Source organism: Rana temporaria, chromosome 4 (genome assembly GCF_905171775.1).
Source record: "Rana temporaria chromosome 4, aRanTem1.1, whole genome shotgun sequence".
In the NCBI taxonomy this organism is placed as follows: domain Eukaryota; kingdom Metazoa; phylum Chordata; class Amphibia; order Anura; family Ranidae; genus Rana; species Rana temporaria.
This window is the reverse complement of record NC_053492.1, coordinates 24725442-24741957: the sequence shown is the minus strand read 5'-3', so window position 1 is coordinate 24741957 and position 16516 is coordinate 24725442. Positions and strand designations below refer to the sequence as shown.

The following is a 16516-nucleotide window of genomic DNA, read 5'->3' as shown; positions in this document are numbered from 1 at the left end:
ATTGAGGGGGGGGGGGGTTGGAAAGGGTTGACAGTGGACACATTTGAATTTTTTTTTTTTTTTTTTTTTTAAAGGTGAACTAATCCTTTAAAGCCCAACTCCAGGAAAAGCGCTAAACCAACCAAAGAAATGATACTTGTGTCCATCCAGTTCTGAGATGTATACAGCTCTGCCGCACAGACCAGCCCTTTCTGAACTGATTTTCTCTGCTACAGGTAAGGCATACTTAGAGGTCCTGTTCCCTCTCCCAGCCCCTGATTGGGTATTTAAAGAAGCTCTCTGCTCTCTCATCTCCTGTCAGTTTACTTTTTGCACCCCAGCATAACTGAATAACCTTTTGTGCTGCTTCTCCCTCCCCCTCTCTGAGCTCTGCATTCATTTGAGTTTTTGATATTTGCCTAAAGCAGGGTTTGACAAATTTGCTTGGAATCTAGGAGCCAGCTAAAAAAGTTAGGAGCCAGAAAACGCGCCCCGTCCCGACGAGCTTGCGCGCAGAAGCGAACACATACGTGAGCAGCGCCCGCATATGTAAACGGTGTTCAAACCACACATGTGAGGTATCGCCGCGATTGGTAGAGCGAGAGCAATAATTCTAGCCCTAGACCTTCTCTGTAACTCAAAACATACAACCTGTAGATTTTTTTAAACGTCGCCTATGAAGATTTTAAAGGGTAAAAGTTTGTCGGCATTCCACGAGCGGACGCAATTTTGAAGCATGACATGTTGGGTATCAATTTACTCGGCGTAACATTATCTTTCATAATATTAAAAAAATGGGGATAACTTTACTGTTGTCTTATTTTTAATTAAAAAAAGTGTAATTTTTTTCCCAAAAAAGTGTATTTTTTTTCCCCAAAAAAAGTGCGCTTGTAGGACGGCTGCACAAATACGGCGTGACAGAAAGTATTGCAACGATCGCCATTTTATTCTCTAGGGTGTTAGGATAAAAAATATATATACTGTTTGGGGGTTCTAATTAGAGGGAGGAAGATGGCAGTGAAAATAGTGAAAAATTACATTAGAATTGCTGTTTAACTTGTAATGCTTAACTTGTAATACCAACGGCCACCACCAGATGGCGCCAGCTCACATCTGGTGGTAATAACTTGTAAAACCAACGGCCACCACCAGATGGCGCCAGCTTACACACCTGGTGGTAATAACTTGTAATACCAATGGCTCACCACCAGATGGCGCCAGCAAACTCGCCAGGACCCTATTTCTAGTCGCCATGGCGACCTGGTGCCCGGGATTTGTCGAGCCCTGGCCTAAAGTTCAGTAAAAAAAAAAAAAACATCTGCTAATGGGAACTCCTAGCATTTAGTCCAGATATGCAACTAACCATCCACCTACCACAAACCCGCCACACCTCGTAGCCCCTGCGCTCTTGTTCCTGCCAAGATCTGGGAACGTGTGCAGCAGGTTCCAAAACTGAAACGTCCTTTTTATTAATCAGAGTGCAATCATCACAAAGGACTAGGCATTGGATTGGGAGGGGGAGGGGGGAGCATGTCTTCCTCCAGTAATGAGAGATCAAAGTGGTCGACTGATTTCATCCAGGAACTGGATCGAGTACACATGTAACAGCAATACCAATCCTTAAAGAAAAAGCCATCTGTAAGCCTGAGCGGTGTCTAGGGGGCGGGGGAGGTTCTGTAATCATAGATTCATCTTTCACAAAGTAGGGTGTTGGGGGGGGGAGGGGAGCGGAGGAGGGGGGGGGGGGTATGTGAGTGCAGAGAGCACCCTGCTCCTCTGGAATTCATTAAAATGTAACACCACATTAAAATCAAGCCAACAACTTCCCCGCTCCTGCTAATTATGTAAATGAAGTTTCCCCACAATTCTAATGAAAATATGAATTATTAAACCGATGCGCCACTGAGAGTTCCAGCAATAGAAAGGACGTCTCTTGTGCAATGACAGTGCGCCACATTCCGAGATCCGGAGAGCAACGGAGCTTCCAAATCTTCCTCTGTTGGATCATAAGCCCTCCCCCCACCCCACCCCCCCAGCCCGAGCCGCTTTCATAGGCAATTACCCCTTTATTAGGTCTGATGTATAGCGAGTGATCGTAAACGCACAATTTTATTACCTAAGTGAACGCCAACTGCCCTGCAAAACAATGGGATTGAAAACATGCATTTCCTTATTGAGAAGAGAAATAAAACATTGCGCCAATACATATATCTTGTACAAAAAGGATATAGAGAAGATCTATATTCAAAAAGCACAAACTGTATTATATGTACCCCCCCCCTCCCCCCCATGTAGTGTTAAAGCGGGGGTTCACCCTTAGAGGGCACTTTTTCCCCTTAGATTCCTGCTCGTTTTCTCTAGGGGAATCGGCTATTTGCATTAAAATATGTGCAGTACTTACCCGTTTTCGAGCTGCATCTTCTTCCGTCGCTTCCGGGTATGGGCTGCGGGAATGGGCGTTCCTTCTTGATTGACAGTCTTCCGAGAGGCTTCCGACGGTCGCATCCATCGCGTCACGATTTTCCGAAAGAAGCCGAACGTCGGTGCGCAGGCGCAGTATAGAGCCGCACCGACGTTCGGCTTCTTTCGGCTACGAGTGACGCGATGGATGCGACCGTTGGAAGCCTCTCGGAAGAATGTCAATCAAGAGGGAACGCCCATTCCCGAAGACCCATACCCGGAAGCAACGGAAGAAGATGCAGCTCGAAAACGGGTAAGTACGGCTCATATTTTAATACAAATAGCCGATTCCCCTAGACACAACGAGCAGGAAGCTAGGGGAAGAAAAAAATTTTTTTTAGAAATGGGTGAACTCCCGCTTTAAGCCTCGTACACACGATGGGATTGTGCGACGGGAATTGTGTGATGGCAGGATGTTGTCAGAAATTTCGACCGTTTGCACGCTCCATCGGACAAATGTTGCCTCTTGAGGGGGCGAGCAGGAGTGTCAGGACGCCCACTAACACACATCTCCTTTCTCTATCTGCAATGTAGAGAGCATCTTGACTCTCCAATAGTCCAAGGGAGGGGGCGAGCATGACACTCCACACCAGGGAGAAAGCCTTGCATTACTGTGTGTAGTTACAGACAGAAGAACAGGAAGTGAGGATTTCTCAGAAGAAATAAGGACATTTAAAAGCAAAATGGAAGGACGAGGTAAGTGAAGGAGGACTGCACTAAGGTAAAGGAAGCTATTTAGGGGGAAAAAACCTTTACAACCCCTTTAAGTACTCCTCGCCGTTTGACATGCCACATTTGGCATGTCTTTTTTTTTTGGGGGGGGGGGGGTGCGTATCTTCTTTAGTGGGACTTCCTGTCCTCCTTCCGGGTCCTGTCGCCTTAGGTGGCCCCTCCCTGCCAGTGAGCTCTGGGACACAACACAGGTCCCAGAAGATCGCTGGGCAGCGCGAGACGAGCATGCACAGTGCACACCCAGCCGTGAAGTCGTAGGCTGTGACGGCCAGGTGCCCACAGTAGAAATGACGGCGGTGAGGGGGAGAGGAGCGGGGCTCCGTGCGCCCACATTGCTGGACCGTGGGGCAGGCGAGTGTCAGTTTATTTAACCACTTCCATACAGGGCACGTATACACCTTCCCGCCCAAGCCAATTTTCAGCTTTCAGCACTGTCGCACTTTGAATGACAATTGCGCGGTCATGCTACACTGTACCCAAACAAAATTGGCGTCCTTTTTTTCCCACAAATAGAGCTTTCTTTTGGTGGTATTTGATCACCTCTGCGATTTTTTTTTTTTGCGCAACAACTAAAAAAAAGACTGAAAATTTAGAAAAAAAATACGTTTTTATTTTTTTCTGTAAATTTTTTTGTAAATAAGTAAGTTTTCTCTTTCAATTACGGGCACTGATATGGCGGCACTGATGGACATCGATGAGGTAGTACTGACGGGCACAGATGAGGTAGTACTGACGGGCACAGATGAGGTAGTACTGACGGGCACAGATGAGGTGGCACTGATTGGCGGCGCTTGTATGCGGCACTGATGGACACACATAGGCAGCATTGATGGGCACACATAGGCGGCACTGATGGGCACACATAGGCGGCACTGATGGGCACACATAGGCGGCACTGATGGGCACACATAGGCGGCACAGATGGGCACACATGGGCGGCACAGATGGGCACTCATGGGCGGCACAGATGGGCACTCATGGGCGGCACAGATGGGCACTCATGGGCGGCACAGATGGGCACTCATGGGCGGCACAGATGGGCACTCATGGGCGGCACAGATGGGCACTCATGGGCGGCACAGATGGGCACTCATGGGCGGCACAGATGGGCACTCATGGGCGGCACAGATGGGCACTCATGGGCGGCACAGATGGGCACTCATGGGTGGGTACTGGGCATGGATGGGCACTGTGGGGTGGCACTGATGGACACTAGGGTGGCACTGATGGACACTGGGGCGGCACTGATTAACCTATGTTGCCAGTCAGTGCCCATTTGTGGGCACTGATTGGCATCTTTTTTTTTAATGCTTTTTTTTTTACAGCCTTTTTTTTTTTTTTTACAGCCTTTTTTTTGTTTTGTTTTTTAGCTTTTTTTTTGGATCTGCCCTTCCCTGGTGGTCCAGGGTGGGCTTCCCTGGTGGTCCATGTGGCGATCCGAGGGGGGGCTGCGCTGATAAACAATCAGCGCGAACCCCCCCTGTCAGGAGAGCAGCCGTTCGGCTCTCCTCTACTCGCGTCTGTCAGACACGAGTGAGGAAGAGCCGTCAACGGCTCTTTCTGTTTACATCGTGATCAGCCGTGATTGGACACGGCTGATCACGTGGTAAAGAGTCTCCGTGAGAGACTCTTTACCGAGATCGGTGTTGCGGGGTGTCAGACTGACACCCCGCAACAACGATCGCCGCGATGCGCGCCCCCGGGGGCGCGCAGCGGCTCAGAATCCTGAGGACGTCATATGATTCTACAACCACTTTGCCGCCGTCAATCTGTCATTGGCGGGCGGCAAGTGGTTAAAGTCAGAAGCTATGCTTTTTGTAGCTGCTGACTTTTACTAAACTAAAAAAACGGGTGGAACTCAGTAGAAAGTCAGAGGCCTTCAGATTAAACATGGAGCTCCAGGTATGGAATTTTATTTCCTAGTTACATTGGCCCAGCTTGGACCAAAGTCCAACAGCTCATTCCTCACAGTTACAACCTTTTGTATCACCTGCCCCACCCTTTTAGATTGTAAGCTCTTCTGAGCAGGGCCCTCTTAATCCTCTTGTATTTTATTGTATTGTAACTGTATTGTCTCCCTTTTATATTGTAAAGCGCAGCGTAAACTGTTGGCGCTATATAAATCCTGTATAATAATAATATTCGCTATCTGATGGACCACTGGGGAAGCAGAGAAATCAATGTAGTAGTCACTGCTACTACAGCAGGGCTCAACAAATCCCAGGTCGCCATGGCGACTAGAAATGACATCCTGGCGCCTGGGCTTTTGTCAGCCTTATTCACTGTTGCGGGGATGCAAAATTTAATTTGTATCGCACGACGCCCCGAACCACTTCAAAACAGCTATGTCAATATATGTATTGTGGTCGGCAAGTGGTTAAATGTTATACTACCGAGTATTTGTGTGATCTCTATTAGCACATCTTGAATACAACCCCAAAACCATAAACTATCATCAGAGAACTGTGCAAAAATAGAAGCTCAGGCAGTTTAATCAGGAACTGCACTTTGATTCAGTGCCTTGAAGCAGCAGGGTGGCTTTACAAAGGCATGAAACGACCCCCCCCCCCCCCCCCCCCCCCCCCCCCCCCCCCCCGCGGCTTCTATCCTATATAACAGAACTGTGTAAATGGGGTTTTTGTTATGAATAGGTGGGCTGAGTACATTACTAGGGAATGTCTGTATTGTAAAGTGCATTTCAACCTCTGTATTTTTGCTGATTATAAATTGATCCATTTCAATTACCACGCAAGACACCATCTGTATGAAATTTGTATTTTCACTCATGTTTGGGTGGGGGGGGGGGGGGATTCCTTCCACAGCCCCCCCAAAAAAAAAAAACATACTGGTAGGCAATATGAACAAACCAACCTTAGCTTTCCTTCACACAGGCTAGGTGGTGGTAAAAACAGGCGGCCGATCTGCATTTTTAACCCCCCACCTACAAGGTAACACAATGCCGCTCAGTGAGTACACAGCGGTCATGCAACACTCCACGCAAATGAAACGTATGTGCCGGTTCACACCAGCGCAATGTCAGACATCGCATGGGATTCGCACTGCTGTGCAAATCACATCATGCGATGCAAATTCAGCCATACAGAATTCACATTCGGACCAAAATCGTGCAGGACCCTTTGTCTGCACATGAATCGCATGGGTGTTCACACCTATCAATCCGATTCCTGTCCGAATTCACAGTTTGCTCTGCGATATGCAAACCAATCTGGGGGGGGGGGGGTGTCTGTCATTTACTTTCTAGTGACACTCTTAGTTTGCATAGGGTAGTGTGTACTGCCTGCAAGTTCTATGCGATGCGGGAACAGATACTGGTTCCCACATCGCATACATGTGAAACGACACAAATTCCACACAAATAGAGCTTTCTTTTTGTGGTATTTGATCACTACTGGAGTGTGTGTGTGTGTGTGTGTGTGTGTATGTGTGTATGTGTGTATGTATGTATGTATGTATGTATGTATGTATGTATGTATGTATGTATGTATATATATATGGTATGCAGTACCGCATGTGGCCAGAGATGGGGGGGGGGGATGCCGAAGACACTGAGTGGCTCCGTGTGCATCCGAGCGGCTGCGAATGTCACGGCCGCCCCCACACCTTTGGCCAAATGCGGTACTGAACACCACAGAGGCTTGAATCCTGCTAGTTTTTCAGGACAACGCTCGCAAAACTAGTCAGGATTAAAAAATAAAAACAATAGCTCTTATTGTGAAACACTCACTAACCACGTTACTCGCAATCCGTGGTATAAGGCTGCTTTCACATTGGGCAGTGGAGGTGCGGTGACGGTATAGCCGCGCTATTTGTAGCGCCGCTATACCGTCGTATTTACCGCGATATTCGGGGGCTAGCGGTGCGGTTTTAACCCCCGCTAGCGGCCGAAAAAAGGGTTAATACCGCCCGCAATGCACCTCTGCAGAGGCGCATTGCGGACGGTATCACCGCGGTTTCCCATTGATTTCAATGGGAAGGCGCGGTATAGGAGCGGTAAACACCCAGCTCCGATACCGCTCCAAAGATGCGGCTAGCAGGACTTTTGGAGCGGTCCTCCTACCACACCGCTTCAGTGTGAAAGCCTTCGGGCTTTCACATTGAAGCCTGCAGGGCACGATTTTTTCATGCGGTATAGCAGCACTATTTTTATCATATTTCTTCATAAATTTAGGACAAAATGTATTCCGCTACATATTAAAACGCAAAGCAAACATGTTGCATCGCATGTCAAAATACACCAATGTGAACCAAGGCTAAGGGTGGTAACATTGTTCTTCTCTATACATATAGCAGTGCTGTCACTCTTGGTTACCGTGTTTCCCCGAAAATAAGCCCGGGTCTTATATTAATTTTGGCAACCTAAAACACACTAGGGCTTATTTTCGGGGATGTCTTATTTTTTTACGATATGTACAATGATCTTAATGTGGTTGTAACCCTAAAAAAAAAAAGAAATCCTTTTTCTTTAAATCATAATAGATTGCATAGTGCTTCTGCTGTGTCATTTATCTAGTGGGTCCCCTGTCTTATCCCCCCCTCCCCCTCCCTGTCAGGTCAAAACCTAAAAAGCATCGTTAAATCCATCCTCATAGAATTACCGTATGCAATAAAATTTTTAGGAATGTGGGGTGCAGTGTGTCTCCTTTTGTGATTTCTTTGTGGGCATTACCCGTACCTTTCTTTCTGCTGACCTGGCGGTCCCATGGTTTCCTTGGGCTCTTCTCTGCTCCGGGATCCCCGCTGGTGTTGGCCCGCTCCGTGCACTGGAAGGGGATGCCGTGGGCGTCAGGTGGGAGGAGGGGGGAACCGGTGTCCCGCTGGCATCTGTCCGCTCCAATCACCGAGGTGGAAGGGGCTGCGGGAGGAGAGCAGAGGGGGGAGCCGCTGTCTTACTGGCATTGGCCCGCTCTGTGCACTGGGAGGGGGGCCGCGGGCATCGGGCGCGAGGAGAGTGGAGATGAAGGGAGACGGTGTCCCGCTGGCATCTGTGCGCTGAGGAGGGAGGGGCTGCGGGCATCGGGCGGGAAGAAAGTGGAAGGGGGGAGCCGCTGTCTCACTGGCGTTGCCCAGTTCTGTGCACTGTGGAGGGGGGGGCGGGTGTCAGCTAGGAGGAGAGGAGAAGACCTCCAAGGTGCATTAAAAATGTTTTAACACATTTTACTATGGCTTATTTTCGGGGTAGGGCTTATATTGCAGCCCTCCTCGAAAATCCTGCTAGGTCTTATTTTCGGGGTAGCTCTTATTTTCGGGGAAACACGGTAAAAGTGTGTTACCGGGCAGGATCAACACGTGAAACTAAAAAGAAGAAAATTCTTTAAAAAAAAATGTAACAAATGCAGCCGCCACATGTAAGGACTGATGAGATGCAATATAATATTACATAATTTCTCTTGGGTTTAGACACACTTAAGACATAGCTGTCCACTGTCACGCCATATGGTGGATAGCTGAGGGCGGTATGGAACTATAATAACACAAGATATATGAAGTTGTGTGCAAGGATCTAATCAAGTCACAACATCACCTTGCTGGCACATTACTGCAGAAAAAGGCAGCCTAGGGCGAGAGATTTCACAACACTCCTCGCTCTGTTCATCCCTCTCCCACACTTCCCTGGCAATACTCACTCCCTGCTGATATTATATAAAGGCGCACTACTCTGCCAAAACACAATGTCAATAATAGAAATTGGAATAAATAGAACAATGCGTCTTTTGATCGATAAAATGTATCCTGGACATTCTCCATCAAAGAGGATTGCTTATATTTTGGGCTGTGGAGGAAATGAGAAAGAGCCGACTCATCGGTGCTAGGTAAGTGTTTAACAGGTTTAGGATTATGTAATAAAAGGGCGTTCTACTACACTATTAGTTCTTGTTTTGTTGCATTTATTACACTCACGTCCTGTGCAATAGTGGAGGACAAGCCGTTATATTGGATTATACCGTCGGGGGTCACATTCTGTATGCATCTGGAGTTATTAACCACAAAAATTAGGTGGTTTTAAGATATTTGGTGTAAAGAGCAAGAATGAACTTTTATGAAACTTAAAAAGGTCTTTCCCCTTGGAGTTTCTTCATATGGGTGAAGGAATCACAAGTTGTGTCAATGAACTAAAAAGGTGTGAATGAAAAATTGGTTTCACTTTTAAAAACAGGCTTTTGTTATTTATTTACTGTATTTATAACCATTAAGCGACCGTCCACCCGTATTATATTGGGGACAAGCAGGCACTGTAAGCTAAACCATGTACTGCTACCATGCTTCCTACTTCCGGGTTTAGGGAGCACACATGCATGCTCCCACTGTGATTACATGCAGCGGGGGAGCCTGTCAGCAAGTCCTGACTGGGTCCTGCTGATTGGCTGTATAGCTGAGAGCTCTGCATTGACATTCAACATAGTGCTCTGTACACAGAGGGAACGATCACTCTGTCTCTCATCCCTGTAAAGCAGTGGTTCTCAACCTGGGGTCGGGACCCCCTTGGGGGTCAAATGAGGATTTGCCAGGGGTCCCCAAAACCTGGGCTGTTCCTGAAGCCTGCGGCCGCCCACTCAGCCTCTTCAGAGCCGCCCCTTCAGTTCACGGCATAGCTGGGGGGCAGGGACTAGAGATCAGCTGACTGGTGAGGAATGTGAAGTGGGAGGGGCTTAAGGAGACCCTATCTGCTGATTTCAGCATAGGTGTCACTGCTACAAGAAACCACAAAGTCGGCGACACTGTGAGTAACAATACCTGTGATTAGAGTTGCCCCCACTACAGTTCTCAGATCAGCAGATGACCTTAATCAAGAGCACCTAAGTTGGCTGATCCCAACTCCCCGCCAGCACTGCCACTGATCCCACCACCCACCAAGGAGTAAGGATAAGCTCTGCCCGCCAGGAAGTGTGCACGGCGCTGCGCTAATAACAGCCAGGGAGACATTTCACGATCCCTGCACCAGAGCATCGGGACAATGTCTCCCTGGCTATGCGAACACGCCAGAGCTCATCCTTACCAGGGAGTAAGAGAAGCAATATAAAGAGAGAATACATGGAAGGGAGAGGAAAAGAGGGGGAGGAACAAAGAAAAAGGGACAGAAAGAACAAGAAAGACGTCTAGAGAGGGATGGGGATTACAAACAAGAAATTAGGATAGAGAGAGATGAAAGGGAAAGAAAAGAGGAACAAAGATAGAGAGTGGTACATCCTAAAATGTACTATAAGGCAGGGCTCAAAATTTCAAGTCCTGAGCTACTAGCCAGGCCTCAAGAGTTACTCGCCACCAGTTGCCCCACCTAATTCATACACTGCCCTACGCCTAATTGCACCCGTAAACATGCCCTCGTAGATTATCCCATGGAATGACAATGTTTTATGCAGAATCAAGTTACAAAATTAAATATTACCAACAACAACTTTAACAAAATGGGACAGGGCACTGGGGGCAGACCAGAGGGACAGGGCACTGGGGGAAGACCAGAGGGACAGGGCACTGGGGGCAGACCAGAGGGACAGGGCACTGGGGGCAGACCAGAGGGACAGGGCACTGGGGGCAGACCAGAGGGACAGGGCACTGGGGGCAGACCAGAGGGACAGGGCACTGGGGGCAGACCAGAGGGACAGGGCACTGGGGGCAGACCAGAGGGACAGGGCACTGGGGGCAGACCAGAGGGACAGGGCACTAGAACTGGGTCTCTTCCCCATTCTCTTGCTGTCTCCTCTGCAACTCCCATCCATCCTCTCTCTCATTCATCTCATCATCAGGAGCCTGTGTGTGCGGCTCCACGCTTGCATGTCCCCACTTCCCCCTTTTATTCAGGCTGGCAGAGAGGAGAGGAGCTGCAGCACAGCGGGAGGGAGTACAATCCAGCGCTGAGATCCACACAACTGCACAGCCATTGACACCATAGCACAGCGCACACTGACAGCGCACAGCACACATTGAGACCAGTCTGCTCACAGTGCTCAGGTTGAACTGCTGGACACCTACATAGAGCACAAGGAGAAGAAAACTGCACAAACTAGAAGGCTGCTGCTCTCATGTCAGTGCAACTTTCAGTGAGCGCTGCACCGGAGTGGTAATTTTTGCAATCCTCCACCTCACTCATTACTTTCTGCTCTCTAGCTACATTGGTCGGGGCCCGGGGGAGGGGGGCAGGCTCAGAGAGGTCATACTGTTGGGTCCCATGGCTTAATGAGAATTGTAAGGAGAGCACCTGTGTACTGCTCTGCCTGTGCGCGGCTCACCAGACTACTTTTCCCGAGCATGCACTTTTCCTCTTCGGCCGCCAATCTCATCAGGACTCTAAGTGTAGGCACAGATTGGAGGGAGATTGGTCATGCAGCCCTGTCATCACTCGCCCCCAGCTTAAATCCACTCGCCAAATGCTAGCAGGCGAGTGGAAATTTTGAGGGCTGCTATAAGGGGTTTTAATACTGAGTGGAAGGGACTCAGGGAGCGCTAAATGTCTGTGGGTTAGGTCTTGTCTCGTCTTGGGTGCCGACAACCCACGATAGGAAAATAATTTTACCGTTGGGGGTCCCCACAACTTGGGACATTTTATCAAGGGGTCACGGCACTAGAAGGTTGAGAACCACTGCTGTACAGCATTAATAAAAATTGGCACACTTTACACATAGTTAGGCACATAGTTAACCCCTGGATCACCCTAGAGGCTAACCCTTCCCAGACAGTATCATTAGTACAGTGACAGAGCATATTTTTAGCATTGATCGCTGTATTACTGGTGACATCCACTGCAAACAGAAACAGGCATTCTGCCTGTTTATTTACTCTGACTTACAGTTGGTTTAAAGTGATTGTAAAGTCTCATATTTTTAGAGCAAAAATATGAAACATGTTATTCTACTTTCCTGCTCTGTGCAGTTGTTTTTCCACAGAGCAGCCACAATCCTCCTCATAGGTCCCTCTTCGGCCCCCCTGGCCGCTCCCTCTTGTCGAGTACCCCCAACAGCAAGCAGCTTGCTATGGCGACACCCGAGCCGAGTCACAGCTCCCTGTGTCCATTCAAACACAGAGCCCTGATTCGGCCCTGCCCCATCTCTCCCCCGATTGGCTAACTGACTGACAGCAACGGGAGCCAATGGCGCCGCTGCTGTCTCTTAGTCAATCAGGAGGAGAGTTCCAGACAGCGCAGGAACTTGTGGAGATCGCTGGAGAGAGGAGGCTCAGGTATCAGGGGGTGCTGGGGTGGCTGCAGCACACAGTAGGATCACGATCGTATGGTCAGGATCTGCCCACATGGCTGGACCCTTTCCCCCTCCGGCTGGTGATATTTCCTCTTCCGGTTTAGGCTGACAGCATAGAGCGGACTACTTCCTGGTTTTCCTGAACGTACAAGGGATTCAGCACAACATCACATCAGAACCTTTCCCAGCTACCCGGATCATGCGAGGAGCCTGTGTGACACAGTAGAACTGCCAGGACTACATACTTAAGAGCATGACTCCCACTTATATCTTATAAGTGTTCTTAATCTTGTGCAATAAATGTTACCATGTGAATACTACACTCATTTCAATGGTTCCTCCAAGTCTGTAAAAGGCTGTTGTACGGTATTCACTTCCATGCAGCATTGCATATGCCACACTACTGAAGGACAGGGTAAAGGAGGTACGTTTTCTTCAGCAAGTATATGGCAGGCTATTTATATATAGTTGTGAATAGTTACTTAGCATTTTAGCTTAACTACCCTGTAAACAGGACCTGACACTTCCTTCATTATGGCAGCGTGCTAATAGCAACCAGGGACTCATCTTTCAGCGTGGTTTCACTGGGCGATTTTAACCATGGGGGTTTAGGTGGCAAAAATACTTGAACGGTGCTACTATATCCTGCTCAGATGGACTGTGTCTAATCTGATCCCTATACTATGATCTGCCTGACGCAACCTCCTTCACCATGACAAAGGATCGATCCAAAGAGGCATCAGAAGCATATTGTTGGAGGAAAAGTGCCAGCTTACTAAAAAAAAAAAAAAAATGGCATAAAAAGTCAATACTGATCAAAATTCCGAAGCTAGAAAATGAAGAGGTAAAAGTGGAAAGACAAAGTTACCCAATAAATATTAGGATTTAAAATGGAACTAGAGGCAAAATAGAAAATACACGATTCAGTCACTAACATTAACACAGCAGCTTTTGTTTTTCCATTATATTCAACTAGGTCTTTAACCACTTCAGCACTGGAAGAATTGAACCCCTTCCCTACCAGGCCATTTTAACTGACAATTGTGCGGTCATGCGACGCTGTATGCAAACAAAATTTGCTTTTTGCTGCAGAAAATTATAAAACTGCATCCAAACCCAAAAATAACAAAAAAATACACAAAGCGCAAAGCACCGTGCAGCCGGGGCCCTGGAGGCCGAAGGTGACACATATTTGTTTTGCATTACTTGTTCAAAATATTTTGGAGACTACATTATGAAAAAGCAGCTTACCGGAACCCAAACATGATTTCATCATGGCGGAGGTGAGCATCGTCATCGATGGAGAGGACAGCCTCGGTCTCTATCTCATCCCAGGGAAGGAAACGATTGTTTAGACTGTTCTTTTCTGTGCGCACCACCTGATGGAGGAATGAGAGCGTCAATGTATATGTACAATGGGGGGGGGGGGGGTGATATATACATTCAACAGCCAGAAAAATACTCTGTTCAATACCAGACAGGACCACAATTTTGTTTCCCACATGTAAAAATTGGAAGCATCAGACTTAAAGGGGTTGAAAAGGTTCATGTTTTTTTCACCTAAATGCATCCTATGCGTTAAGGTGAAAAAACATCTGATGTTTGCTGGCCCTCGAAAGTCCAGCGTCGAGAACGCGCTTGATCTTGGCCCAGTCTTCTCTGCTTTTCTCCGGCTAGATTGCTAAAAACTTACTTTACTGCTGTAAATCAACTTCAATGACACGAGGGCCGTGACTAGTCGGTATGGTTCCCCTATCCAGATGGTTCCTGTAAGGACTGCGCAGGCGCAATCATTGCCAACGGAAATCTCCGAACAAAATCTCTGAACAAAGTCGGCCTGTATCCAGGCTCATTCCTTAACATCCCCGTTGGAGGATGTTAAAAAAAGAGCCAGGAAGCCGAGCTAGGAGTGAGGCCGACTGGCCACTTTCCTCAAATTCCACAGCGCCCTGGATGCCGGCCGAGGTTCGGAGATTTCCGTCGGCAAGGATTGCGCCTGCACAGTCCTTACAGGAACCATCTGGATAGCCGGAACCATATTGGCAGATCACCGGGCCAAGTCCTGTAGTTGGCGGCTATGGACATCGAATACAGGACTCAGGAGAGTGCGTGCAAGGTTACCCCCTTGAGAGAGCACTTCCCAGGGGGGTTACAAGAAACTGGGAGGAGCCGAGACAGCCGCCGAAGGACCCCAGAAGACGAGGATCGGGGCCACTCTGTGCAACACGAGCTGCACAGTGGAAGTATGACATGTTTGTTATTTTTTTTTTTAAACCCGTTTTAAAGCTTTACAACCCCTTTAATGCTGATAATCGTTTCTCTCAGGTGATTGTTCACAGTGCTGCTAAACATTTAAATTCATGAATTTACAAGAATGCAATATATGCAAATTAATGGCATAATGCATATACAGAAAGCCACACAAGATCCTAAAGATCACCACAACAACTATGATTTTCTTTACATTCCATTCCCCACGTCAATGTCTGACATTTACGACTTGGCTGATTTACTAAAGACAGTGAAAAGGTCCAGGTGGTCATATGTGATCTTAGAAGAACCTCAAAAAAAAAAAAAAACACACACACACACTACCCTCCTTGCTCACCTGAAGAAAGAAGCAGAAACAAAAAGAAGATGTGCTGACTGCCTTGGCATGCTCAGATAAACTCAGAATAGTTACCTTTAATGATCATGTTGTCATCTCCAACAAAGGAGCTCATTTCGAGTGTGAGCTACCCTTTGATCTTGAAGAAGGCTGGAAATCTGATCACTTGACAGTTCAACAACTACCTCCATCAATTATCTGCTGCCCATTCTGTATACTATAGAATCCACCAACAAAAGGCTAGCATGCTATTTTTTCTAATAAAGCTCTAAGGTAAACCAGGTCTCAGAGCAGAAAATGGCAAATGCCCCTCATTGAGGAGACCAACCAGGAGATTCAGGCCAACATCTTATTGGAGGAAATGATGGTTATAAAAGCCTCTTCAACAAAACTACGACCAGACTATGAACTGTGATGGGGCAAGAACCTGCCACTGTGAACATTTAGGCCAAGTGTCGGCAACCTCTTTTGAACCTTTGCCACGGCCCCCGGGGCACCTTTTGAAGGCAACGAGTAATCTACCTGATTACTCTTACCCTCGCGGTAACGCCCATTACTTAATCGGCGTTACCGCAATTACATCAACCGCACGGCGTGGTAATGTGGCCACAGGCCTGAGCTGGCCTGTGATTCGGTCGGCGCGTCATGTGACTGGCCACAGAGCTGGCCTGTCTGTGCTCGCGGCCCGGGTGGCGCATGCACACCGAGTCTCCCGCCCGCCTGTCACGACGAGAGCTCTCATCTCAGCCGCCGACATCTCCCCTGCGGAGGCTTCGCTCCGGATCAAAAGACTCAGCTGAGCTCATCAGCACTGACCGTGGCCCCAGTGCGAAGAGAGAGATGAGGCGACATCTAAATAGGGTACACATTTAACCCCTTCCTCACCCCCTAGTGTTAACCCCTTCCCTGCCAGTCACATTTATACAGTAATTAGTGCATATTTATAGCACTGATCGCAGTATAAATGTGAATGGTGCCAAAAGTGTCCAATGTGTCCGCCATAATGTCGCAGTCGCAATAAAAAAATCGCAGATCGCCGCCATTACTAGTAAAAAAAAAAATAATAATTCTGTCCCTTATTTTGAAGGCGCTATAACTTTTGCACAAACCAGTTGCTTATTGCGATTAAAAAATAAATAAAAATTAGCTATTTATTATAGCAGCAAGTAAAAAAAAAAATTTTTTCTCAAAATTGTCGCTCTATTTTTGTTTATAGCGCAAAAAAAAAAACCACAGAGGTGATCAAATACCACCAAAAGAAAGCTCTATTTGTGGGAAAAAAAAGGACGTCAATTTTGTTTGGGAGCCACGTCGGACAACCGCGCAATTGTCAGTTAAAGCGACGCAGTGCCGAATCGCAAAAAGTCCTCTGGGCAGGAAGGGGGTTTAAGTGCCCAGTAAGGAAGTGGTTAAAGGTTGCAGACCCCTGGTTTAGGCGAATAGGATACAGGTTTTAATGGTGAAATTTTAGACTATGGTCTCTGAGCAGAGAAAGCGGTGTTTTTGGTTTCCTCTGCATTCTGTAGTC

The 16516-nt window shown here is 47.6% G+C and overlaps 1 protein-coding gene across 1 annotated transcript in view; it reads right to left on the bottom strand.

Moving 5' to 3' along the window:
• EXTL3 (exostosin like glycosyltransferase 3) overlaps positions 1–16516 on the bottom strand; it is a 166219-nt gene that overhangs the window by 24058 nt on the left and 125645 nt on the right. The window contains exon 3 of the mRNA XM_040348131.1: positions 13632–13759. Within this exon, the coding sequence (XP_040204065.1) occupies positions 13632–13759 (128 nt within the window). The remainder of the gene's footprint in view (positions 1–13631; positions 13760–16516) is intronic.